The 26,181-nt window shown below is 40.7% G+C and overlaps 3 protein-coding genes across 3 annotated transcripts; all 3 read right to left on the reverse strand.

Annotated features, from left to right (window-relative positions):
* Nucleotides 1-1,611: 1,611 nt before the first annotated feature.
* On the reverse strand, nucleotides 1,612-11,884 carry LOC127783873 (probable inactive histone-lysine N-methyltransferase SUVR1). Its single transcript, XM_052311017.1, has 3 exons — nucleotides 11,768-11,884; nucleotides 11,583-11,696; nucleotides 1,612-2,046 (listed from the first exon to the last, which is right to left on the reverse strand). Exons 1-3 carry the CDS (start codon nucleotides 11,882-11,884, stop codon nucleotides 1,612-1,614), a joined length of 666 nt encoding a protein of 221 aa, XP_052166977.1.
* Nucleotides 11,885-13,852: 1,968 nt separating this feature from the next.
* LOC127784467 (polyadenylate-binding protein 2-like) lies at nucleotides 13,853-18,806 on the reverse strand. The gene is made up of 9 exons (XM_052311781.1): nucleotides 18,395-18,806; nucleotides 17,341-17,459; nucleotides 16,606-17,262; nucleotides 16,450-16,527; nucleotides 16,280-16,369; nucleotides 15,828-15,965; nucleotides 14,725-14,895; nucleotides 14,397-14,603; nucleotides 13,853-14,305 (listed from the first exon to the last, which is right to left on the reverse strand). Exons 1-9 carry the CDS (start codon nucleotides 18,672-18,674, stop codon nucleotides 14,057-14,059), a joined length of 1,989 nt encoding a protein of 662 aa, XP_052167741.1. The 5' UTR covers nucleotides 18,675-18,806; the 3' UTR covers nucleotides 13,853-14,056.
* A 3,162-nt stretch (nucleotides 18,807-21,968) lies between these two features.
* Nucleotides 21,969-25,615, reverse strand: LOC127785409 (CBS domain-containing protein CBSX1, chloroplastic-like). Its single transcript, XM_052312849.1, has 8 exons — nucleotides 25,247-25,615; nucleotides 24,590-24,677; nucleotides 24,427-24,491; nucleotides 23,947-23,995; nucleotides 23,425-23,483; nucleotides 22,631-22,746; nucleotides 22,489-22,546; nucleotides 21,969-22,411 (listed from the first exon to the last, which is right to left on the reverse strand). Exons 1-8 carry the CDS (start codon nucleotides 25,418-25,420, stop codon nucleotides 22,337-22,339), a joined length of 684 nt encoding a protein of 227 aa, XP_052168809.1. The 5' UTR covers nucleotides 25,421-25,615; the 3' UTR covers nucleotides 21,969-22,336.
* Nucleotides 25,616-26,181: the final 566 nt, after the last annotated feature.

Consider the following 26,181-nt stretch of genomic DNA (forward strand, 5'->3'; position numbering starts at 1 on the left):
CAATTGGTTCCAAGCTTGTTCATCACCACATTTCCTACTCTTGGATGTTATCCTCCTAGTTGGGTAGATATCACTCGCAAGCATCTGGTGGACAGCCCGGGAAGTATTTTGAGGTTCAACTCCGCCTCCATAAGAAAAAGGGGTAAATTGAGTGAGAACCAAGCCCAGTCTTTGTGATTGCTTGGTGCTGTTTAGGGTTGAATGCAACCTATCTTGTAGGAGCCTCTCAATGGAGACATAGGATCGTTGGATCCAAACTTCAATAAGAAAATTGGTTTTCTATCTATCGTTATTGTGCTTGTGTTACTACTCCCTTTGTACCTTATAAGGAAGAGCACGTCACATAGGCTTGCGACGGAGGCGGCTACAATGACAGTGATGATATGTCAAAAATAACAAGAAAGTGTATGAACCGCTTTTACCTCAATCTTACATCTATGTAGAAGGTGAGGCAAGAGGAAGTGGTGCTGATTGGCAAGTTTAGTTATCAACGGGAGAATGGAGAAGTTTGGCAAAACGGGTGTTGATACCAGAGTAAACAATGTGCTAGATAAATGTAACGTGATTAAGAGGCCAATGTGGCGGCGATGGTGGTGGAGGGCAGCAGCCATATAGGAGATGATGGCGGATGAAAAAATATCTAGGGTTATACAATAGCAAAATCATAATGCTCATCAATAGAAACATGAGCTACCAATTTAAAACAATGACCATGATGGTGAGATACAATATTATATTCTTGTCAAGTACGAATGCCAGATTAAATGGGCCTAATCCCATTGGGCTAGTACGCTTAGGGCTAACCTTGCGACCATAACTCAAGGAGCAAAATAGGCTAGTCCTAACAAAGTGGGAAGCAAATTGCTGAGTTGCTGAGTCGTTACTTGTATATGTCAACCAACCAATAATTCTGTGTATTTCTACTGCTCACCTAGCTCTTGTGTATTAGCTGGTAGGTGTCACCTAGTTGTCCATGTGCACCATGCGTTTGACTGTCAAGTGCATGGTGCACTTGGATGAATGGCTATGGTAGCGTGTCTACTATTCGAACATTTTTATAAAGTTTCAATCTAACTTAACTTCTAACTTCTTATAGACATTAGGTTTCTCGTCTACAAGACTACATGAATTAGGCATACTGCAACAACAACTACCAATTTGAATAGGATCTCATTTTCCTTTTTGGCAAAAAAGAAAGGTTTCCATGTTTTCTCTAATCCTTACCGACAAGAAATTCCATATCTAGTTTCCTACAGATAAAAATTGCATAGTTCCCAACCGGTCAGAAGAGTGATGTGTTAACACATTATCTATCATAATGTTGTTGCCTAAATGTTCAAGAAATCCTGAACCAAATAAACATGATGCTCACATCACAGTGAACGATAGTGCCAGGAGACCTTAAAGCATCAATCCACATAACAATCAAAACAACAAATCCATGCAAACAAAATACCCAATCCACACATTACCTAAATGCCTCTTTCAACCACCAAATAATACTAAAACTCAGATAAACAAAGCAACCAAGTTGTTTGCAATCTAGATAGATCAGACAAAGATATTGAAAGAAAATTATTGTTTTTATGATTAGAATGAAACAACACCATCTTAATAGGATGGGCGCACATCCCATCCGCTCGGCCGCCTCCTCTTTGAGAGCATCCCTCTATGATGAGTATCTGGTTCCATTTCATGTCTCATAGCAACTGAAGGCCTTGCTTGCTCAACATATGACCATCCATTACTCATCTTATGATTCGTAGCAGATGGAGGATTAGATTGCTCAACAGCTGACACTCCATTGTCCAATTCATCATCCTCGGATTCACTCTCAATAAGCCATCCATAGCATGGGCGCCTTGTTGAGGCAGTATGTCTAGCTGCAGTGATAGGGAGTGGCACTGAAGTTGTAGAATCGGGCATCTCATCGGCCACTGCTGCTACAACTTTGGCTGGCTCAGATGCAGCAGCTGGCACTTCAGCTTGTGAGGTTTGCACGCCATTCTCTGGAAGCGGCTCCATTGCAGTAGTTCCTCCTTCATGCTGCTTAAACAAGGGAAGCCCAATGGAAAATTATGACTTGTTTGGCAACCAACTGAACTAAACATGTTATGATAGGAAATAACTTACAATATCATGAGATTAGAGAGTAGAAACAACATGAGACGTCTAAAAGGAAAGAATACATCAAGGAGGTTTGAAGGCTAACGTGCACTGATCTATGTCCTATTAACTAAAAATGTTGGATACACTAACAATCCTATTAACCAAAAATGTTAGATAAACAAACAATCCGGTTAACTAAAAATATTAGATACACCAATAATTTTGATAACTAAAAATGTAAGGTACACCAGGTTGTAGGAAGAAAAGCACAATAATATGAACTAGAATTCTATAGAAGTAGCACTTGATATTATTGGCAATGAAGTTGACGGTCAAAAAGGTAAAAAAAAAAGGGGGGGGAATGGTGTTAGCTTTGCCGTCAACTCTCACAAACAATCACCCACAAAATTGAGACAATAATGGGCACAGATGTTTTAGCGTTGTGTGAAATGTTTCAGCATTTTCTGATTCTTGATCTCTTATGTGGAGATTATGGGTGCCATATACCCACATGGTTGGGTTAACCGACTGGATATATGGGAGAGATTATGTTTAAGGAATATGTAACACATCATGACTTGGGTATTATGTTTCCTTGTATATAAAGGAACGGTCTAAAGTCCTGGTTCAGTAATATTGTACAGTAGATTAAGTAAACCGATGCCGTATTTGGCTAGGTTCCTCTCTTTGTAACCTCCCCCCACCCTCCCCAAACCTATATAAGGTGGGCAGGGAGCTCTTCAAGGGCATAACCACTATTAGATCGTCAGAATAATACACACTCGACGAATACAATCCCCAAACAGGAGTAGGGTATTACCTATCATCGAGAGGGCACGAAACTTTCTAAATCCTTGTCTCCGCATCCATCCACTTTTAGGTCTCATGCACTACCCCTTTTATTATTGCCGATTTTCAGATTCGATAGTTGGCGCGCCAGGTAGGGGTCGCATCGAGAGTTTTCCATCAACGAGTGTGATCGGGGTAGCTAGCAGATCTTGCATTCCAAGGGCTATCAACACCTACCAAGGACAAATTCTTTTGCCACGAGTTCAACAGCCTAGCTCATTTGATGCAAACAGTATCAGCTCGTGAAAGTTGATTGTGATATACAGAAGACGATCAATTTTGGAGTCATCAAAATCAGAAAGAAGATAATTTTGAAGCATGAGTTCTCATACTCCAAAATTGGGGGGCATGTGTTAACAGTGAAATTTGGTAAGCCCCAAAGTCATCATCGGCCTAAAGTCAGTATCGGCTTCAGAGTATTTGAATCGGCTTATAGGAATTATCAAGTCGCCAATAGTCGGATTCTTAGTAGATTCGGTTAAGGAAATTAATCTACTAAAGAAAGCTTATCCAGAAGTGACCGAGTTCAAGGAGGATGCGGTATGGCAATTTAACTATTAATTAGGAATAGTTTGTTAGTTTCCTTTTATCTTTAGGAAAGTGTGTTTAGTGTCCGATAAGAACTTTATGTTTTCCTTTTATCTTTAGAAAAGATTCTTTCTTGTCCAAGAAGGACTAGTATCTACCCATGGGTATAAATATGTACACCTAGGGTTATTGTAAACTATCTCTCGATCAATACAACTTCGGTGCATCGCCACCTTTTACATTTCTACTTTTTCGACGAATTCTTACTTCGATTTAGGGTATCAGCTTCGATCTTCTAACAAGAGGTATGACTTGTCTCAGCGGTTTGCATTGGCAGATTAGGGCGTCGTTTTAGACGTTCTAATCTATCTTCTACAACTGCTAGTTATCATATATCTTAGTTAAATCTAGTTTAGCATCTTCATTTGCTCATATCGGCTGAGATTCGTTTTAGGGTTTATGCAGGTATCGACTAAATTATCTTGCTAGATTAGATTAACTAAGGTATCCACCACCTAGTGGCGGAGCCAGAAAATCTACACGCGTAGGGCTGAACTAATGAGAGTTCAAATATTTTTAGAAATTACATGGTATTTTTCAAAATTATAATGGGGATCATGAAGCCAGGCATGGGGCTCAAGCCCTAGCTGCCCCATGCCTGTATCCGCCCCTGCCACCACCCAGAAAATCAGCCAAAGGCTTGATTGCCTAGATATATTTATTTCTTTTCATACTTTGCACTGCAACTGCCCTAGTCGTATTTAGAACCATAATCTCTTGAAAGCTTTTTGATTGCCAATAAGGGTTTCATCGGAGTTTCAGCCGATGAGTAATCTGTACGTTGCATCGGCTTACAAGGATTACATACAAGTAGGATTTAGCCGATCACAACAAAGGTTTTACTATTTATCTAGTCGTTTGGATTTGATGACATCGGACCTCCAGCTGATGCATGTTTTAACCTTCGAATCAACACTTTATCATTAGTAGCCGATTGGATTATATTATTGTTACATTACATTATCATCAGCTGATTTTCTTTATATCATTATTTACATCAAGTGTCAAATTCTACATCAAACATATAGCCGATAGCTCAAAACCCTATCAACATCAACTGGTATGGGCATCGGCTAGAACTAGTCCACCGGCTTGTCAGCTGATCAGCTCTTTGGTGATCTTCAATTTATATATCTTATCAGTTGTAGGATCAAACTGACTGGCACACCCACATCTCATCAAGTTTTGGTCAGGCACTGGAGTTAAGCAGATCTCCCAGGTCGTTGTGTTTGTCGACTTAGTTCGCGCCAACACAGTTCCAGCACCATCGACGAGCACGGATCTTTCGTTAGTAGTATTACTCGAATAAATCAAAAGCATAGAGATAAAATCATTTATTTTCTGCTATTGATAATTGTTGAAGTACCCAATTAGCACATATTTTGATCTATAAAGCTCTGTTCCATGAATGACGAATTCATGTTACTCCTATGCATGTTTGGGAATTGCCTTGAGCCGACTCCCGGTGCTTGGGGGCTATGACTAGTTGGGCATAGTGTTTAAACATAGGGAGTCAACTACTCGAGGAAACTAAAATTGATATGAAGAGAAATACATATTTATAAATATTGCAAAATGCTTGAATTTTCCTCGAGTATTATATTAACATCAAAGACTACTCATCCTACATGTTTATACTATAGGATCCAAATCCAGATATGCATAGTAGGGATTCATGTCTATAAGCTTATCTCTTATGCTTCAGGAATGCATCAGTCAGAACACCACCGTCAGTCGCCTTCGCCGCCGCCGACTGATGTCCTCGCCTTCACGGCTGGCCTATTATGCCGCCGCTAATGGGTGTATTCGCCTTCACCACCGGCTTGCCTTTGCCTTCGTCACCGTCGACTGGTGCCTTCGCCTCCACGATTGTGAGATTATGCCGCTGCTGATGAGCATCTTTGTCTTCACCGCAGCCGGCTGGTGCCTTTGCCTTTACCGCTGGCCTATTATGCTGTCATTGATGGGTGACCATGTTTTCACCACCGGCTTGTTTACGCCGCCATCGACTGGTGCTCTCACTTCCACGGGTGAGCGCCTTCGCCATCATTATTAGACAACTTCATCTTCACATATTGTTGCTTCTGTTGCAGCCGATCATCTTCATCACCAGCAATTCCGATCGCCTCTACTTCACCAGCTTCGCTACTTCACTCAGCATGTGCCACCAAATATGACGTCGTGCTAATCTACTACAAGTGGTGCTCCAATCCTCAAGATTTCTACTCGGACATCCTCAACGCATATCTTTACTCAAGTGATGGTTACTCGACGATAAGAAGCTATAGTTTCTTGACTCTATGTTCAGTTGTTCCCAACTAAGTATAGAGTCGGGGGCTGCACAAACACGTCTAAATCTCGACAAACGTTATGTCAAGATGAAGTAATCAATTAACCAGCCAACGAGTCAACTTTGGGAGTCATTATCTTCGTCTTCATTCTAGAGCAAGCGTTCTACTTCAACAACTCTGACATTCTCATCGGCAACATTGGATCTCAGCTACTTCCACGGTTTACTCCGAGTTTCACAAATATCAAGTTCAAGATTTAATTTACATGTCCTGGTTAGATTCAACTCTGCCCTCTGGAGTACAACTCGTATATGACTTTGAGCTTAACAAGTTCGGGCCTATGGAGTTTGGAGTTATCAACCAATCAACTTAGATTCGGCAAGTTGGACAGCAGCATCAACATCTACTTTCCTCCAAGTGAAGCATCTCCAATAGCTACAATACCAAGTTCTAATGTCATCTTCATAATCAAGAGGTGTTGCATCAATCTTCGTCACGCACACATCAACGTCAAGAAAATTGCTCGAGCATGGATATATTCTCGACATTTTGATGGATTATTATCATTGACGTCACCATCGACACCTTCGTCATCGGCATTATCTTCATCTTCGGTCAACTACTATCCATCAGGTTCTTTACTTCAGGAAGCTGGACTTCATCAACGTTAAAATCTGACTAGATCACTAACATTGTCATCTTCATCAACATCCTGCTATGCCACTTTGACCTAGCCTATTCTGCTGCTGTTGATGGGCAACTTCATCTTCGCAGCTAACCATCTCTGTTGCCACCAGTCGTCATTACTGTTGGTTGTGTATACCATCGCTGACTGGTTTCTCCGTCTCCACGGTTGGTGGATTTCATCATCATCATTGATGGGCAACTTCGTCTCCACCACCAACATCTCCGTCACTTCTGATGGGCGATATCATCTTCACATTGGTGATCTCGCCTCCATGATGACTACATCAGCTGCCGCCAATGGACAATTTCAACTACAACAGAAGGACAAGCCTACTTCATACCTTCAATCACAAGCACAAGGATTTTAGGGGTTTACCAGCTCAAGCACAAGGATCATACCTTCAATTTGGACTTGTTTTGGATATATGCGACATGAATTCATGGCCATGTGCCTACTTCCTACGCTCAAAGATTGGACCAATCATTATTCCCTACGAGGGCCATCGGTTGAGTACTTGCTCCAGTCCGGATTTGATTATCGCATCTACTTTGGGCGCTCTGGTGAGATGCACTTCGTCTACATTACCCAGAAAATCTATCACTCAGGAGCTTATTAATAGGTATGCTATACATGTCATATAGCAAGGGCATTGATGGGCATATTTCGGGCCTAATCCCAATATGTATGCAACCCATATTCTAGGTGTGGTCTATCGCATGTCCCTATGGACTTAAGCATATTTGTTTTTGGCAATATGTGCAAGTTCAAGTGACTTATTACCTTAAAATCCTTTTATTCAGCTGTTACACAACTTGTTAGGGGTTGATACAGCAGTTGTTATACAACTTGTTAGGGGTTGGTACAGAGTACAATTTAAACAGTGGCAAGCACTAAAGCTTTATATATATAGCTACTCTGTTAACTTTTTATAAGTTAGAGACATTGTTTGGGTTTCATGAAGCAATTGATTTTATATTATATCATTGTTTTTCGTCACATGAGTGCATTTTTTGATACAACCAATATCATGGCTTAGGTTGAATATATATTGGTCATTTTTAGGCGGTTGGTGAATCCATTTATGAGTGTTATTTTACTCAGATTTTACACCACATATGCCATATATATTTTCAAGTGTGGTGGTGTTGTGTGTCTTATAGGAACTTAGCATATTTGTGTTGGCGATATACGCACTGTATGAACCCAATACCTTACAAAATTCCTTTATTCGTTGCATAAAGGCTTTTTATTAAAGTCATTTACTGTGCAATTTTTAAAGATGTAGTTAGCTTATAGCTATGCGCATTATACTTTTTAGTAAGCAGTTTGTATATCGCTCGGATTATCATAGCCTCCTAGACATTTCCCATCTCTCTTATTCTTGGATCTAAAGCTTCTAGTGTATCAAGTGGGCAGGGGTTAGACAGAATTTTGGGATTGAGTGCAAGTTAAAAGTAGGGATTTATCATGGGGGCATGATCAGCACCGAGCTTGTTCCTTAGCGCATTTCTTACTCTTCGAGGTTATCCTCCTAGTCAACTAGATGTCACTCGCAAGCATCTGGTGATTGTGGACAGCTTGGGAAGTTTTTGGAGGTTCTACTCCACCTCCATAAGTAAAAGGGGTAAACTGAGTAAGAACCAATTTAATTGGTGGGTTTTAGGGTTGAATGCAACTCAACTTGTAGGAGCCTCTCAATGGAGACAGGATCATTGGATCCGAACTTTGGTAAAAAGAATTGGTTCTCTCTCTCTCTCTCTCTCTACCGTTATTGTGTTTGGGTTACTATTCTCTTCGTGAGGTTGCATTGTGATAGCTTGTGCTATGTTTACCTATCAATTTACATAGCATATTGTTGTATCTACCTTGTGCAAATCATGCTTATTGTGATTTCCCCTTCGTGGGCTATATTCTTGCTAACTAGAACTTTCGGTAATTTGACGAGAACTTTTGGACCGAGACTAGAAGTTCTAGACCTATATTGATCTATTGCGAATAAATTCAGGATAGGTGAAATCAAGGTCTTTCCATGGCACACCAGCTATACAAGCGTGATGTTGAGAACATACAGCCACTCTGTGCCACTCAGGATCCTGAACCTACGTGACATCGTTCTCAACCATAGCTTTTCATCTAGACTCAGGGTGTGTTCGTAACTTGGGGTTAGTAACTTGTATCCTCTCACGGAAGACGGAGCAATCCATTAGCGTGTGATTAATTATGTATTAGCTATTTTTTTTCAAAAATGAATTAATTTGATTTTTAAGCAACTTTTGTATAGAAACTTTTTGCAAAAAAAAACACCGTTTAGTAGTTTGAAAAACGTGCACGCGGAGAACGTGGGACAGGAGTTGGGAACCCAGAGCACCGAACAAGCCTCAGTGAGTTCTCCCAGTTGTTGAATAGTCAAGAAATATATTAGACTCTTGACATTGCTAGTGATCGCTGAACTTGTAGAAGAAGAGCATCATGCCAAGACCATCAATGCAGACCCTAGAGACGTCCCCAAACTTGGCAGTCCTACAAAAGCTACCGAGCTTGGAGAAGGCATCACGACACCCATCGTGTGGCTTGTTGTTCCATTGTTGAGGAACCAAGCATGATCAAATGGATCCCCCCTTCCCCGCAAAAAAAAAAAGGATCCCCTTCCCTGCTGAGGGATACTTGCACGTTGATCATTCAAATGAACCAGGCATGTGCCACCATATCTCATTCTATCCTTCTAGTGCGAGGATACATGACTATATCATTAGGAGCATGCATATGCATGCCTCGATGTTGGCTTGTAGTTGACTTGTCTGTAGTAGGTTACCTAGTACAATATGGCCATGCAGCAGTCCTAGACCCAATGGTCTAGTTTGCCAAAATAGTGACACTTTACTTGGATGCGTCAAGGCCTACAATCTAGATTGGCCTAACTCACAGCCCATATAGATATTAAAAACCCAACTGTTATGATCTACTTCAGATATAGGTCCCGTTCTTTCTCCAACAAGAGCTAGATGAAGATTAAGATTTTCATGGCACGCTTTTCAAACTGCTAAATGGTGTGTTTCGTGTAAAAATTTTCTATATGAAAGTTGCTCCAAAATATCATATTAATCTACTTTTCAAGTTTGTAATGATTAAAACTCAATCAATCATACATTAATATCACATTGTTTTGCGTAAAAAAACGTCATCTTCATCTTTAGAAAAAAAGAACACCACCATATACGCCCCCAAAACCCTAGATCCCACACTCACATTGTTGATAGAGTCCTCTCCTCCGCCGCTTCCCTCCATCCAGATCCATGCGCTGCCTCGTCACCTCCAGCCTATAGGACCTCTAGGCCGACACCAGATCGACAGTCGATACCGATGGCCGACGCCTTCGTGTGAAGGGATCCAAGCCACGCCGCATGTCTCTAGGAGACAAGGCAACCAGGCCGCACGCCCAAGGTCTAGCTCCACTACTGCGGACTCATCACCAACCAGCAGTCAGCTAGTAGTTGATTTGTATGCTACCAGAGTTAGTTATCTACGTTAACTTCTTGGCTTTCTCTTTGAAGGAAACATCTTGCTGCTCTGTAGCAGGCTAACAGCACGGAAGGTTGACTTGTTTTCAAGCACTGAAGTTACACTCTATTTGCTTGTGCCTATTCTTTTGGGTCAATTTTGTGTTCAATCAGCCGATTTAATGATGATTTCACTGCTAATTGCATACTCAATACATTAATAATAGGCTAATTGTCACCTGGGTTGGGGATTGTTCCTGGCTTGCACTTTATATTTTGATAGTGTTGTCGGGTGTAAAGACCCATGGGTGACCCATACCCGCTGCAGGGACGGACAGGAAAACCTGCCCCAACGTGGGGATGGAGATGGGAACGGATGATTCCCTTTACCTCAGGGCGGGAACGGGGTGATGAAACCGACAGGTGCAGAGCTGTTGTCATTCCTAACTAGGGCTGAGCGCCTGAGCCTCGTGGTTCCCTTTGCTGTGGCACCGTGGTGTACACATTCATCGTGTTGCCTCACTTCGGTGCGTCAACATCTCTCTCCACTAGTCCACCTCTCCTCGAGCCGTGGAGGTCCCGGGAGGCCATTTGAGAACCCGGCTATGTCTCCCTTCCCGCCCGTCAACCATCAGGCCATCACAGCGTTTGTCGTTGGCCGCCAACCCCTCGGCCACCGTTCGCCCCTTTTCCTGGCTTCCTATAGGGCTCATCTAGCTGATTTGTCGGTGGAAGCCGGTCGCGTCTCTCTCGCTTCACGATTGTGAGCTACTCCCTCCATTTTATATTATAAGACTTTCTACCATTGTCCGTATTCATATAGATGTTAATGAATCTAGATACATATATATGTCTAAAGTCATTAACATATATACGAATATGGGCAATGATATAAAGACTTATAATATGAAATGGAGGAAGTACAATTGACTTGTCTGTCCATGGAAAACTAGGTGGGGTACTGGGGTTTAATAGCTTTCTGGTTTTTTTTTTCCTGGCCAATTATTTGATCACTCTAATCACTCCAAATTAGCGTATGCATCTGGCATTTTAACATTTTAATACTGCTGAAAATATAAGTCCATATGTGCAAACCCGAATTAATGGTAGTAAAATGTTACTATACTATCTTCATGCAATTTATATTACGTTCATGATTCATTTTCATTGATGAACAGATATAAAGAGTCTATCTTCTTGAGATGTTCACTTGTATTGCAAAACATGCTCAACAATATTGACAAAATAACCCTAAACGGAGAGCATAACAAAGTTTGATTTGTGACTTCTATTTGTTTTGCACTTTGCTACATTTGTATCTTTTTTCTATATAAATTTGTACTCATATCTATATATGGGATTTACGGTGTTTGAAAATTTTGGTATGTGATGTTACTATATGAACTTTTGAAGTGAGACTACCTAATGAAAAATTTCTTGCTACATTACTAGTTGTGTCACTCACTACTGCAACTTAAACACTTGCTCCGCACAACAAACACCGAAGCAGATAAAAATGGAACTGAGAAACTATGAGCGCAGGAAGAAAGAAAAGAAAACCTTTGCATCTTCCTCCTGCTGCTCTTGCTGATTTGCCTGTTTTTCGAGTAGTCTGTCGACCACAATGCGGTAGGAGCCTTCCTCTAGGAAGACCCACCCATTCCTCCCATACAGCTGAAATCAAGTTCAATTAGCAACCTTCTAAGGACACGAAGATAACCTAGAAAAACATCAAGACAGATTACCGTGTCCGCGAGGAGTTCATTGATGGTCTGACGGATTATGGGCCTCGAAAAGCCATACTCTGATAGGTGGTCAATGGCAGCATCGATCCGCCGTTGTCCTCTCCCCGGCCGCACCATTTGATCTGCTTCCTTCTCCTTCACCCACCTTCCACAAACAAAGAGAGCAAGATGACAGCGACTTATCTAGCTATGTCTAGCTGGCGACTTATTTGTTAAAAAAAAAACTATACACCAAATCTCCTTGATGTGGTGGTGGTGACAACGGTGACGATGGCAGCAACAACGATATGGTGAAGAAATCAAGGATCTATTGATCGTGATCAACCTCGCAAGTAGAGCGTAGAGAAGCTAGACAAAAGAAAAAAATTGTGATGACAATCCAGAGATGGAGGTCAAATGGCGACGGCGGCGGCGGGGGGAGGGGGGACAAGATAATGGTGGGTCTAGGGTTGCACAAACAAGTATTTGTTACTCGTAAGACCTCAATACCCATTAGATATGCCGCACGATTTAGACCAACGGTCATGATCGTGTCTATTTTTGTCAAGACACAAATATGGGCCAATATGCTTAGGGCCAAGCCTAGGATTTCAAACCAAAGAGCAAATTAGATTAGCCCTATACCATTTTCTTCTTCTTAATATATTTGTGGGCCCTCAAATGCAAAAGTAAACCTAAATGTCACCCTGAGTGTAATATCCCCCGCAAATACCCCCTCCTAATTTATTTTGGTTTAGGATTCCTCTTAGTTATCGTTACTCACTCATTCTCATCACCCATTCTCATGACAGCAAACGATTGTGAAGAAATAACATGTGGATAATGGTAATTGCTAATTAGGGAGGAATATCAAACCAAGGTGAATTAGAAGGTATTTAAAACAAATCGTATTATAGAGGAAATCTCAAGCTCAAGGTGACGTTTAGGGTGAATTTTACAAATTTTCCCTACCATCTAAGATTGCATCATCTATCTAAGAACACATCATCATAGTAGTCATGTGTGACCATTGTGATTAACCGGCCTATACTGCTTATAAGTAGAGATGAAAACAGATTGGATATTAAAATTTTGGAGGATTTGGATAAGTAGTTGAGTGGTTCATTCAGATATGAATATGGTTTCTTCTTTGGAAAAGAAAGCCGACAGATGTGGATTATAAATAATAGAATACTAACCAAGCCTATTACTTCCTCCGTCCTTAAAAAAAGCCAACCTAGTACAACGAATCTGGACAGCTAGCCCATTACTCCCACCTAGTACAACGAATCTGGATAGCCCTTTGTCCGGATTCGTTGTACTAGGAGGGGTCGTATCCCCTTCTAGGTTGCCTTTTTTGGGATGGAGAGAGTACCTCACTAGGGCCATCTCTCTACCTGCCTTAGAGTCTTAGACCCAAACACTCCTAGGCCGAGAGAGCAGCTATAACTCTGCTCGTCGTTGGGCTAGGCCAAGTTTGAGACTGCCGCTGCAGAAGAAGAGACCTACGGCCATCCGCCATCTTATGTTGTGTTCTAAAGGAATTTCTCATTTTGCTCTTAGTAATTCTCTACGGGGCTAGACGCATAAACTGTTTATAATTATCTACTCCCTCCGATAAGTGGTGAAGGTCATTTTTCTTTTAGTAATTCTCTACGGGAACAAACGCATAAACTGTTTATAATTATCTACTCCCTCCGATAAATGGTGAAGTGTTTATAATTATCTACTCCCTCCGATAAATGGTGAAGGGTTATAGTTGTATGAGCAGTGAAGGTAGATGGAAAAAGATGAATGAGAGAATTGTAATTGATTAAGGAGAAAATATTGATAGATAAGTTATCATATTTTAGGACAAATTCTAGGGCTAAAAATTATTATATTTTAGAACGGAGGGAGTACCAGCCAAGAAAATGTGTAATTGTGATGATCGTATATATTCACCGCAAGGACCGAATGGAAATTTCTAAAGCAAGTGAAGACTGAAGACGCAGTATGCTCACACCGGTGAAGCCAACAAAGTAGCCAAAGTTTGCTTCATTTGGTGCAGATCAAGACTGCTAAATCATGCATCACCCACAAAATAAAAGATGCTACCAGAAGACATAAAGTAGCAATCCATACGATAACTTTTAAAGCAAAATAAAAGATCCGAGCAAACAAAATACCCAATCCACGCGCATTGCCTAAATGCCTAGTTCAACTACCAATAAAACTAAAACTCCAATAAACCAAGTAACCAAGTCGTTTTCAATTCTAGATAGATAAGATAACTGAGATATGGATCAAAAATTGCTGTCGTCGTTATGCTTAGGAGGAAACGACGCCGTCATTCAGCGACAGAGAAGCAAGCTGCTGTTCAGGCGTCGCGTTCGTCTGGATCTGCTGGGCCGTGCGAAGGACCTCCATGGCTTCAGCAACCTTGGCCTTGAGAGCCTCTGGAGACTCGAGCAGGTGCAGCACCTCAGTCTGGTCCATCTCCAGCAGCATGCCAGTCACCTTCGCAGCCTGCTCATGCTCCAGCTGATCAACAAGAGGATACAAGTTCTCACCAAGCATCTGCAACAATCAATGAACAAATGGGTCACGCTTCAAGACGAACACGTTCACGCTATGCATAAGAAACAGAGAAAGGCATGAGGTCCCAAACCATTCTTTGCTGATCAGGGGCTGCGTTGGCCAGTGCAGTAGCCAATGCTCCAATAGGTACAGGCTGTGACGCAGCAGCATCTCTCATGGGCATGCCTCCCATCTCATATGGAGATGGCATCACACCACCCCCAACACCATGCATTGCAGGATCAGGCATGCCACGTCCTGTAGGATACCGATAGCCACGGCCGCCCCTAGCCATCATCTGCAGCATTAACTATATTTCAGCAGGCACTCGATACACAAGGGAATTGTCAAATTAACAATACAGGAATGCTTACGAAAAATTATTATATGTTCAGCATACACGCACAAATATGTCATACCTGTTGCTGACCCATTGGCATGGGTTGCTGCATTCCACCAGCACCAGCACGCCTACCAGCCGGACGCTGCGGCTGTTGTCCTTGCTGAACCATAGGCATGATAAAGTTCGGCATTGGACCTGCACCTGGCCTCATCCCAGGCATAAGAGGCTGCTGGAAGCCGAAACCAGGCTATAATAAAAAAAAGGTAAAATTGTCAAGCCAGCAAATCATATAAACAATCTTAAGTATCCACCCAGTCCATCATAACAAGACAAAAAAAAAACTATTGGACTATTCCTATGAAACAAATGTAAATTGCACTTGACCATCTAACAGTGTCAAATTTTGGACGGGTTATATATTACTACAGTTTTGTGTCTCCTCGGCAAACAGGAATAGCAAGCAACATAGAGCTCTAGATGCATGATTAAACAACTGAATGCTCACAACTTAGTGTTGCATGTCTTATCAACCAAAAGAAGTGTAGTGTTAATGACCATCTTGTGTTGCAAAACCAAATGAGGAAAATGATCAATGTTGCAAAGTTAAAAATACAGCGCCAGTATAACATTCATAAATGCAACACAGAATAAGAAGACATCAATTTGCTAGATAAAATTATTTGCCACTTACTACATATAAGCAAGCTTTATACTTTCAGGTTGGATGTAGTATTTTCTTAAGACCAATATATGAGACATAATCAGAAAACAGTAAGACATATGTCTAAGTTCAATCAATATCATTTAACCACTTAATCTAAATGCACAAAGGAAACAACACTAGCATTCGATCACCTCATAATTATCATAAAAGCCTTTAGGACATGATTGTTTGCTATATTCTTACAGGAATAATCTTTATAAATAGGACTGGAAATTAAACAGTGACATTAAACGTTACATCATGATCTTGCATTTGTCAGAAAGAACTTATTACTATGCAACCGCCAAATAGTCAAAGCAAATGGTCACAAGCGAAAGCAGTAAGAAGATACCACTAAAACTTATGAAAGAAAGAAATTGTGCACACTAACACACAACACCAAAAAAAAGGGGGATTATTATGGAAAGAGAAGATGTCAAAAGAACACATCAATAAGAAAATTAAGCCTTATTTACCTGTGGGTTGATAAACGCTGGAGGGGGCTGACCATAGAACAGTTGCTGTCCAACTCCAGGAACACCAGGTGGAAACATGGGCATGCGAGGACCAACTGAAGGAGCAAGTGGGACAGGCCTCAGTTGTGAAAATTGTGCCTGCAAAAGTAAGGAATAGCCACCAACATCATACTACAGAAAGTAATAATAAGCATTATAATGAAAAACATGCAAGTTATGTGAGCCAAGAAAATTCAATCTAATGACAGCTTGTTTATTGGTATGCCAGAATTCTATTCAAAATGCGAGACATCACAGAATATTAGCTACCGCACTCTTCTATGCATAAATAACACCCGCACTCACATTGTGACGTGCAAAAAGTACGCACAATGCTACTCTCAAAACTGGCCAATTGAGGAACCACATGGTCCTCATAAAAACAAAGAACAAGGTCATCGATCATTTCTTACCTGCAGCCTTGCTTTCCTGTCTTCCTTGCGCTGTGCAAGCGCAACATAGAGCGGTTTGCTGCCGACCATCTTGCTGTTCATTTCGGCAAGCTGTAGGGAGACATTAAAGCAAGACATTATTATCTGTGAAACATAGCAACCTAAATATCATGCATACACATCCAGCTTACAGCTCGGGAAGCATCTTCAGCAGATTTAAACGCAACAAATCCAGAACCTCTGCTGACACCATTTGAATCCCGCATCACCTATGGCACAGTTTCTATTATTAGCACCAGAAATTGATAAGCATTGAAACACATGCATAGGCAGACAAGTAAACAAACCTTGCAGGAAGTAATAGTGCCATACTCAGCAAAAAGCTCCCTCAACTTATCATCATCAACACTATCATCCAAGTTCTTCAGGTACAGGTTAGTGTTTTGATACTTATCTGCTGCTTCTTGAAGGTTCTTCTCAAATTTCTCTTTCAATTCCATCTCTCTTTCCGATTTCTTTTGTGCCCTTCCAACATACCATTCCTTATCATCAAACTTCTTGCCATTCAGCTCTTGGACAGCCTGAGCAGCATCATCTGGACTTTCAAAGTTAACAAATCCAAAACACTTGGATCTTCCATCTCCCTCACGCATTACAACAGCGCTAGTGATGGTTCCAAATTTTCCAAAGATTTCCTTCAAGTCATCTTCAGTAGTATTCTCAGACAGGTTCTTTACATAGACATTATTGAACTTGACCTGGCCTGGAGAATTATCCCTCTCCTGCTTACGAATGAAAGGCCCAACATACACCTTTTTGTCATTCATAAGCATGCCATTGAGTTTATCAATAGCAGCTTGAGCTGCCTCATCCCGCTCATACTGAACAAAGCCATAGCCCTTCGATTCTCCAGAAGCATCTGTTGCAACTTTACATGAAAGAATGTTTCCAAACACACAGAAAGTATCATACAAAGCTTTGTTGTCTATCGACTTATCAAGGTTCTGAAAAAAGAGAAGTCAGGATGTCAAACTACAAAAAAAAAAGATGAAAAAATAGCTTTCAAGAGTGGGCACAGATACCTTGATAAAAATATTTGCTGTGCCACTCTTGCGCAAGCTGGGGTCACGGTTAGAATACATGATCCTGATAGGTTTTCCATTGATAGGAGTGAAGTTGAGCATTTCCAACGCTCGTGCAGCTGCAAGATAGATATAACGTAAAGGACTAATACAAAAGTCAAGCAACAAATAAAACCATTGTAGATGCATGTGGATATTCTGTAAGAAAAGGAAATAGACAACTATCATAGCCAGTAGTAAATAAATATATGTTGTTAGGCAAAGAATTTTAAAATGAGCAAGTTTCCCAAAGGCAGCACAACTTAGAAATTATTGCATATTAGTCATGGCATCTCAAATGTTTTAAAATTTTAGGTGACATAACAGATTCACGTGCATCTCTGCAGATGAGAGCATTTACTAGAACAGGAGATATTACACCAAAATAAGCAAAAGCCCAAAATCTCCAATACAAACGTTATAAAAACAATAACTTTACTCAATTTAAGGAGGATTCATATCAAAATTTATCGTGCCTGCCATCTAGACAGCAATGTGATGCTCAATAGGGGTGTCTATGTACCATCTTAAATGATTTGCATTATCTTCCAACATAACAGATTAATGGACATTACCGAACATGATGTAAAATTACAAATATGAAAATAAGAACCACTGAAATGTATTTATATTGGGGGGAGAAGGCAATGATTTGTGCTAAACCATAGTTATTTCTGCAATGGAATAGCTCGCTGAGGATCAGGACCCTAACCACGTCAGAAAAAAGAAGGGCAGCCTTCCTATCTTTTTTAAAAGAAATATGCATGCTTTAACACTGCCGCAGCGACAACAATTCTAATGGCATTCTAATCCGACGGTAGCAAATCTAATCCGACGAGACCAAACCCTAAAATCCGACGAGACCAAACCCTAAACGTGTGAAAAGAAAAAAAAAAGAGTACCAAACCCTAATCGTCTTGGGAAAAGGAAAAAAAAGCAATCCACCTAAACCTAGATGCTAGATTCGTGGGAAAAGAACAGCAATCGAGCAGGGCGAGGCGGATCGGGGAGGTACCATCGGCGGGGCTGCTGTAGTTGACGTAGGCGTAGCCGAGCGACCTCCGCGTGTTGACGTCCCTGCAGACGCGCACGGAGACGACGCCGCCGACCTGCGCGAAGACGTCGAAGAGCTGCGCGTCCTGCACGCTGACGTCGAGATCCCCGACGTAGAGCGAGGTCGCCGGGAAGGAGGCGGCCGCCGCCGCAGCGGCCGCGGCGGAGGAGGCCGGGGACCCGCCCTCGGACGCGGAGCTCGCCGCCTGCTGCGCTTGCGCCTGCGCCGCCGCCGCCGCCATCTCCGATTTGGGTTTTTTTTGTTTTTGCGGATTTTTTTGGGGGGTAAATTTTTTCGGTTTAGGGTTTGATAAGGGTTGGGAGAGAGATTTGCCTCCCAACTGCAACTGCAACTGCGGCGCGGCAACGAGGGAGGGAGGCAGCGAGGCCCGGGGAGCCCCGGTATTTGTACCCCCGCCCCCAAAACCCTTGTCGGATCCTCACCCTCCGTCCGCCTCCGCCCTCCATCCGACGACTCCTATCGGGACACATGGGCCGTGCACGTGTCCGCGTAGTCGAAGGATCCGTGACGTGGTCGGCGCTTCCACTTCGGTGGATGGACTCCAGCTGGTTCCGTCCGGACTCGGACCTATCACCTAGAGGTATTCCTTATTCCAAATTCCAACCCAAAACGGTAGAGCAAAAACAACCACTAATAGTACTACTTAAAAAAGATTTCCAAATTAAATTTTGTGTCATATCTCTATCTCTACTATTATAAAAATTGAAGATGTTTTTGCCCGTATTTTGATATGTCATTCGTGTATGGGTCGGTTTTTAAGTTCGTTTGCTTTTGGAAATACATATCCGTGGTATTTGAGTCGATTTTTAAGATCGTTTACTTTTGGTAATACGGAAGGAAACATATAAGAATCTTTTTTAAAAAAACTCGCATGCTAACTTGAGACAATCGGACTCCTAACTGTAGCTCATGATTTTCTAAAAATATATATATCCAAGCGAACTCCCACGGTGAATTTTATCTTAACTAAACCATATAACAATAAAAAGATTAAAATAGATTTCACCTGTTACAACGCACGGGCATTTTTCTAGTTATTTTTCTTTTTAAGAAACACAGCGCAAGCGTATGGATTCACCACGCGCTTACACTCGTTATCCGTGTGCACGTTTTTCAAACAACTAAACGATACATTTTTATTAATTTTCTATACGAAAGTTGTTTCAAAAAATCATATTAATCTATTTTTTAAAAAAGGAATTAGCTAATATTTAATTAATCATGCGTTAATGCATATATATAGTTTTCTGTGGCGCTCCTGAATACAGCCTCACATAGTAAGTCGTCTACCACTTAATGAAAGAATAATTAGCCAAAAATATAAACACTCGTGTCAAGTCTATCTAAAACTTGAACCTAAGTGGATCGGTTCTACCACAAGGAACCTAACTGGTTGAATTATACCTACTTATATAAATTTGTGTAACATTTTAATCATGTCACTTAACCACAAATAGAGTGGGTAGACTAAAACGGACCAATGTACGAGCAAATTTATTATATTTTCTTTCTATCGAGCTATCATGTTTAGGCAACACTATTAGCGTGAAACTAGATAAAAATATGTTAGAGTTAGTCCGACTAAAAATGCCACATAAACTTATAATATGTTGTTGGTTATTCGCAATCTTAATGGATTGTCTTTACCAATATTGTTATATTGAAAATTTTCAATTTGATTTGTTACCATTTGTTGTTCGAGCCTTACAAGGAGCTCTTAAATGCATTTTCTTATGTTACTTCGTTGATATCGTCATAAAGGATTATTGATTTGGATTGAACAATATCACTTGTATGGCCCAGTTGAAATTAAAATAAATATGAAAACAACAAAGTATGACAAACATACTAAATTATAAGCATAGCTAGATACTATTAAAACATGTTTTATTAGTATGAAGTGCCATATCACACCATCGGTACATGACAAATCCATTAGCTAGCTTAGCCGTAATGTTTTTCACCTTGGTTCTATAATTATTTTTCCACCACTATAAACAAATTATTATGAAAAGGGTAACATCCAATTTTAAACAACTCTCCCTCCATCCACTTTTGAGAATTGCAATAGACATCAACTATTGCACCTGCCTATTCGATCGACTTCATCTTCAACATCTTACTCTTGGAAATAGGGTTCCTCCGTAAATTAGCTCCTTGGTAACTACGATTATAGTCTTATTGACTACAAATCTAGAACCAGCATAAGCACTATGCTATGATGGCACGGTTTCGGAAGAGGATGGTGGCATCAAGCTGTCGAGTGGATGACAAAGGATCTTGCCATAGCATGGACATGGTTGGATGCCAAATGTCTGGTATTATTGTTTAGGGGGTATTGGATTATCACAAAAGTCGAGGGATTGGGGTAAATTGCACATGATTACCAGACAATTATAAATGTACTGTTATGAATGTATTTGGATGTACCGTGTATGTGGAGTGAAACTGTGTTATAGTGGTTAAGAGTGACTGGGATGGCATGTCAGTTTTAGAAACTAATGTAAACCCTCAAAAAATACTTGGAAGATTTTACAACCTTTTATTTTATATAAGAACATCAACGATGAAAAAGGGTGGTCTTTGCTTCACATGCTGACAAACTTATAATCTCGTCCAACTTCATTGTTTCCTAGTGGAACTTCAGCAAAATAAATTAAAAGAGTTAAAAACTACACAATTACCATGGTTGTTACTATTAAAAGTATGAAACACATATTAAACATACAAGTCAGTTACAACCAGTTAAAACATATTTTATTAGTATGAGGCGTCATATCACACCATCACTATGTGACAAACCTAATAACTTAGTCAATGATTTTCACCCTGGTTCAAGAATTATTTTTTCACCACTATAAACAAATTATCATAAAAAGGGTAACGTCTGATTTTAAATGACTAACCCTCCCCTCCCCCACTTTTGCGATAGGCATCAACTACTGCACCCATCTTTTTATCAAATTTATTTTCAATATCTTATCATTGGAGGTAGGGTCCCTTTGTAAATGAGTTCATTGCTCACTAAGAATCTAATCTTACCGACTACGAGTCTAGAAGCACCATGAGCCCTAAGCCACGATGGCACAGATTCGGAAAGATGACGGTGGCGTCAAACGGTCGAGTAGATGATCAAGGATCTCGACGTAGCATGAACATGGATCTCGACGTAGCATGAACATGAATGGGTGTCAAATGTCTAGTATTATAGTTTAGGAGTAAATTGAATTGTTACAAAAGTCAAGAGGATGACTTATCAGTTTTAGAAACTATCAAACTAACATAAACCCCAAAAATATACTTAGAAGATCTTACAACCTTTCTTTTCTTTTTTAAAGAACGTCAGTGACGCAAAAGGGGTGGCCTTTACTTCGTATGCTGACAAACATATAATCTTTTTCAACTTCATTCTCAAAAACTACACAACTACCATGATGAAATTAAACGTAGGCTCTAACTTATAAATTTACCTTTTACAACCTTGTTCGTTGTATAATCTAAACATTGGAAAATATTTTCACTTCAACCCAGATGCGGAAGGTATCATCATATCAGAAGTGTTACATTTCAATACACTGATGTTCTTGAATACAAGTCAATGATAAAAGTAAAAATAAAAATAATAACATTCTCCATGTTATGCTACCTAATAAGGAGAGGCGACCAAATCTGGTGGCCCCAAACAGATTGCGGCTATATTCCAAATATCTGCAACAATACAATACCTATATCCATCTATGTTCCAAGAAGAATTGACTGTCGAATTCGCAGTATCTGTAAGGCTGATGTAGTTCATTCACCAAATAATGTTTCAGTGGACTAAATTTCCAAGTGACTGCAGTCCCAGAAATGCCTTATAAAGAATCATCTACACTGTCTAATTTAAGCAGTTTCTTCAGCTGTCTTCTTTATTTTGAGGGCAGCTCTGACAACAGTCCCCCTTGTGATCATCCCAACCTTGAGAAAAGAAACTTTACTTAAGACTAGATACTACTGAAACGAAAGCGGAAGGAAGGAAAGGCAGATCAACTCACCAATTTACCAGAGCTATCAACAACAGGCAATCTGCGATATTTGGTTTCAAGTAGCAACCTGAAACAAATGAACACCAATCGTGATGTCTGATAATAAATTGGTAGACGTGGTCCTGAGAACTAATGGACTGTTTGTAGGTACCTTGTAGCAGCATCAAGGTTGGTACTTTCACGAACCGCAAGAGGCGAATAAGTCATCACATCAGCGATGACTTTGCCATTGGTTTTGCTCAAGAGTCTCTGTATCTCGCGAAATGTCTGTACAGCGATCATAATGAGTCTAATATATTAACGTGTGAAATAAAAAATAATTGATAAAGATAAAAAAAAAAGATCTGCTACTACAAACAATATGTGGAGCATGACTAATTATTTATTTAAATGCTAGAAAAAATATATTTACCAAATTGAAGTACTAAATTGTGGTTCAGACTAATGCATGAAGAGTGAAGAATACCAAGATTTTAAAGATCATTACTGGGGTGTGCTACAAAATGGGTGGTAAATACTGTTACAAAATATATGTAAGGTATACGGGATTTAGTATTTAACCCAATACTGACTAAGCATCCTAAGTTGAGAGGTAACAACATTCTTGATAGGGAAAACAAGTGACAATTTGCTGGACCTAACACAGTCCATTACATCAGCCACTATGCAAGGTACACTTCTACTTTATTATTTAGTCAAACAGCATTTTGTCATAACATGTGAAGGTTCTTTGTGGTGGGAACATTTTATTTAAGGAGGATCATTGCTTCTGAATATAGAAACTGGGGATTTTCCATGATTAAAAATTGCTTTTATTCCAAACCAGACCATTCCATCCTAACACCTGGCAGTAGGTGGTAAAGATAACCCAATCTAAGAAAATGGTGCATAGCTAGAAAATATATATAAAAAAACATGTAACATTCTATCTTTATTAGAACATACCTTCCAAGTACTATCCACCTCAGGAAACATGCTTGTGTTTGTGCCAGTCAGTCCACTTCCTGAAAGAATGGATTTAAAATACCACCAATGTAAGAATACAAGGATTATGGCATTTACTACCCAACAGTATACTTTCAAAAAATAAGTTAAATAGCTCAAGTTAATCTTTGCAGCTTAGAGTTCCAGAAAAGTTGCAGTGTGGGCAAAGCTTTTGTTGCATTCAGAATTTCAGATCAAAGTTATGGTTGCTATGGTTTAAACAAGGTTTGGTTGTAGGTATGCAAAAGATTATATGGTCCAAGCCGCCACTACTTATGGTTCTTTCTAGTTGTGATCCTGCCTATCAGGCTATCAAGATATTGACAAATGACCACCATGTATGACTGCAAGCAGATGGTTAGATGGTAGTGCAATGGTGTGTTAATGACAAATACTAGGCTTATGCAGTTTAGAGGATGCAATATTGTACTAGTAATATGAATTTGTTGTAAGCAAGTGATTTGAAGGTCCAAGAAGGAATACCTGATATTGAGTCAAGTGCTAACAGATCATAATCTGAGACAACACCCACCTGCAGGTGGAAGTAAGATTGAGTGGCAGAATGAGAAATCAGATACAATTCAACCATAATGTCAATGTAATGTTTCTTAAGACACAACATAATAGAGGAGATCAAAAGGCCCGCATGTCATGGGGACAAGGACACCTTTTTATGAATCAGCACTACATTCTAGATGTGAGCATTCCAAGATCTCTAAATCCTTTAGGTAGAATCACCATACTAGTTCGAATTTAGCATGTAAAAAGGTATAAAGTTTGAAACCGTGTTTGAGAAAGAAAATATCCTAGAATCATGTTACTGAGATAACTATTTAGCAATAAATCAGTTCCCCTTGAGAAAAGCCCAACGTTGTTGACTTGTAAGCATAACTGTTTTGAGAATAAAAATTGCAGAGTAAGTAGAAAAAGATTGAATAGAGTGAAGTTTTGATGGGCACTAACCAACTTTCCGGTGTCATCAACAACAGGGAAACCAGAGATCTTGTGTTGCACCAGCGTCTCGAGAGCTGTAAAAACGAACAGAATAATAAGTTGGCGATTTGGTTTAGCAGCAAGCATAGTTAGGACATACTTCATATTATAGGAGTAGAGAAGAAGGTAGTACCTTCATCAACCGAGGTTGCAGGTGTAACGACATGGAGATTAGGCCTTTTGGTCATGAAGTCACCAACTGTGTAGACTCCGTTGTTGTGCTGAAGGAGGAAGATGGTGAATCTCATCAGAAATTAATAATGATTAATTTGAAACTTTATAGTTCATCCATGTATACTCCTAGCATACTCCTATACAGTATGTATGAATATATTCGAAGTAAAATAAATCAGTTTGGAGAATTAATGGGAAAATCATTTATGACGAATTTTTGGGAAACAATGAATAGATATTCCTCCCACTCACACAAAAGAAAAGGAATAGATATTTCAGTTAGAGGAATACAGACAGCTTCATGAAATTCCAAGAGAAAAGGAAGAAAGGTACACATATGGTTGAGATTTGAGAAGAAGCACTAATTTGAGATGAGCACACAACAATAACAACAGCAGCAACAAAGCACTAATTAAATAGAGTACTATTTGGGATGGGAGCGGTGTTGTGTAGTCCAGCAAAAAAAGAGGAAAAAAGATGAATATATAGCCCCCCCCCCCCCCCAAAAAAAAAAAAAAGCAGCAGCAGTAAGTAGATGTTGTTAAGGAAGCTGTTGATTTGGTGAGGGAGGGGGGGAAGGGGAAAGGGGGGGCCGAATGAATGAAGTGGATTATACCGCGGCGGGCGCGGGGGCAGCGGGAGCGGCGTAGGCGCGGAGGGGCCCGCAGGCGCAGGAGGACGGGAGGGGGAGGGTACTGGGGCGGTGGAGGCGAGGGCGAGGCGGAGGCGCAGTGGTGGTGGGGCGGACGGCGACGGCGGCATCGGCGGAGCGGAGCAGCGTGGCGTCCATGGCTATGGCTAATCCAATTCCAAGTAGCGCGCGAAGGGAAGGGAAGGGAAGGGAAGGGAAGGCGTAGGTAATGGAAAGGCCAAGGCGTGGTGGGAGGTGGCTATGGCTTCCTCCTCTCCGCCGCTTGCGCTTGCGCTTGGAGCAAACTAAACGGAACGGATGGATGGAGCGAAGCGGTGAAATAGCTATAGCTAGGAGGGCCTAGGGGAAGGGCTCGGCTAGATACGCATTTGACATGTCGTCGATGTACGCTGGCTGGATGGTGCCACTGGGTCCGGCTGGGCTGCGGGACGCGCATCACATGGGCCCATCGGCTGGAGATGTGTGATGGGCATGGACATGGGCGCTCTTTGTCCTGGACCGCTCGCTCGGCTCCGTCCTGGATTCCAGAGACGAGAAAAATCTCCACTGCATCCATATGCTTCCTTTTCTATCTACTCAATGAAATTGATTATTACTACAACGCTCTACCCAAAAATAAAAAATGCTAGCAATAATAACTTTTAAATTGTATACTAGTATACCACAATTTCCTTTTACTTGACCGTACAATACATACATAGATCAAGTTGTGTATGGGTTGACAATTAAACACGCACGCACGAAATAAATTATACGGGAGCAGTTTTTTCAGAAAAATAAAATAAACTCGAGCGGAAGTTGGCGATGTACCGATCGAGAAACAAACCATACCAAACACAAACACACACCACGAGCAAAATCAACGGAACGCTCTGCTTAATTTGCGTGTGCGTGTGCGC

Source organism: Oryza glaberrima, chromosome 9, assembly GCF_000147395.1.
Source record: "Oryza glaberrima chromosome 9, OglaRS2, whole genome shotgun sequence".
Classification (NCBI taxonomy): domain Eukaryota; kingdom Viridiplantae; phylum Streptophyta; class Magnoliopsida; order Poales; family Poaceae; genus Oryza; species Oryza glaberrima.

What these genes read in the sequence shown, in the direction of transcription:
- LOC127783873 (XM_052311017.1), bottom strand. Translation starts at nt 11,884, where the DNA reads ATGGTGCGGCCGGGGAGAGGACAACGGCGGATCGATGCTGCCATTGAC. An exon ending in ATGAACTCCTCGCGGACACG is followed by an intron (nt 11,697 to 11,767) that starts GTAATCTGTCTT and finishes ACTTGATTTCAG; the next exon opens with CTGTATGGGAGGAATGGGTG. An exon ending in AGCAGGAGGAAGATGCAAAG is followed by an intron (nt 2,047 to 11,582) that starts GTTTTCTTTTCT and finishes TTGTTTAAGCAG; the next exon opens with CATGAAGGAGGAACTACTGC.
- LOC127784467 (XM_052311781.1), bottom strand. Translation starts at nt 18,674, where the DNA reads ATGGCGGCGGCGGCGGCGCAGGCGCAAGCGCAGCAGGCGGCGAGCTCC. An exon ending in CAGCGTTTATCAACCCACAG is followed by an intron (nt 14,896 to 15,827) that starts GTAAATAAGGCT and finishes TTTTTATTATAG; the next exon opens with CCTGGTTTCGGCTTCCAGCA. An exon ending in TGCCAATGGGTCAGCAACAG is followed by an intron (nt 14,604 to 14,724) that starts GTATGACATATT and finishes TTAATGCTGCAG; the next exon opens with ATGATGGCTAGGGGCGGCCG.
- LOC127785409 (XM_052312849.1), bottom strand. Translation starts at nt 25,420, where the DNA reads ATGGACGCCACGCTGCTCCGCTCCGCCGATGCCGCCGTCGCCGTCCGC. An exon ending in CTGCCCCCGCGCCCGCCGCG is followed by an intron (nt 24,678 to 25,246) that starts GTATAATCCACT and finishes TTCCTCCTTCAG; the next exon opens with CACAACAACGGAGTCTACAC. An exon ending in TGCAACCTCGGTTGATGAAG is followed by an intron (nt 24,492 to 24,589) that starts GTACTACCTTCT and finishes TCGTTTTTACAG; the next exon opens with CTCTCGAGACGCTGGTGCAA.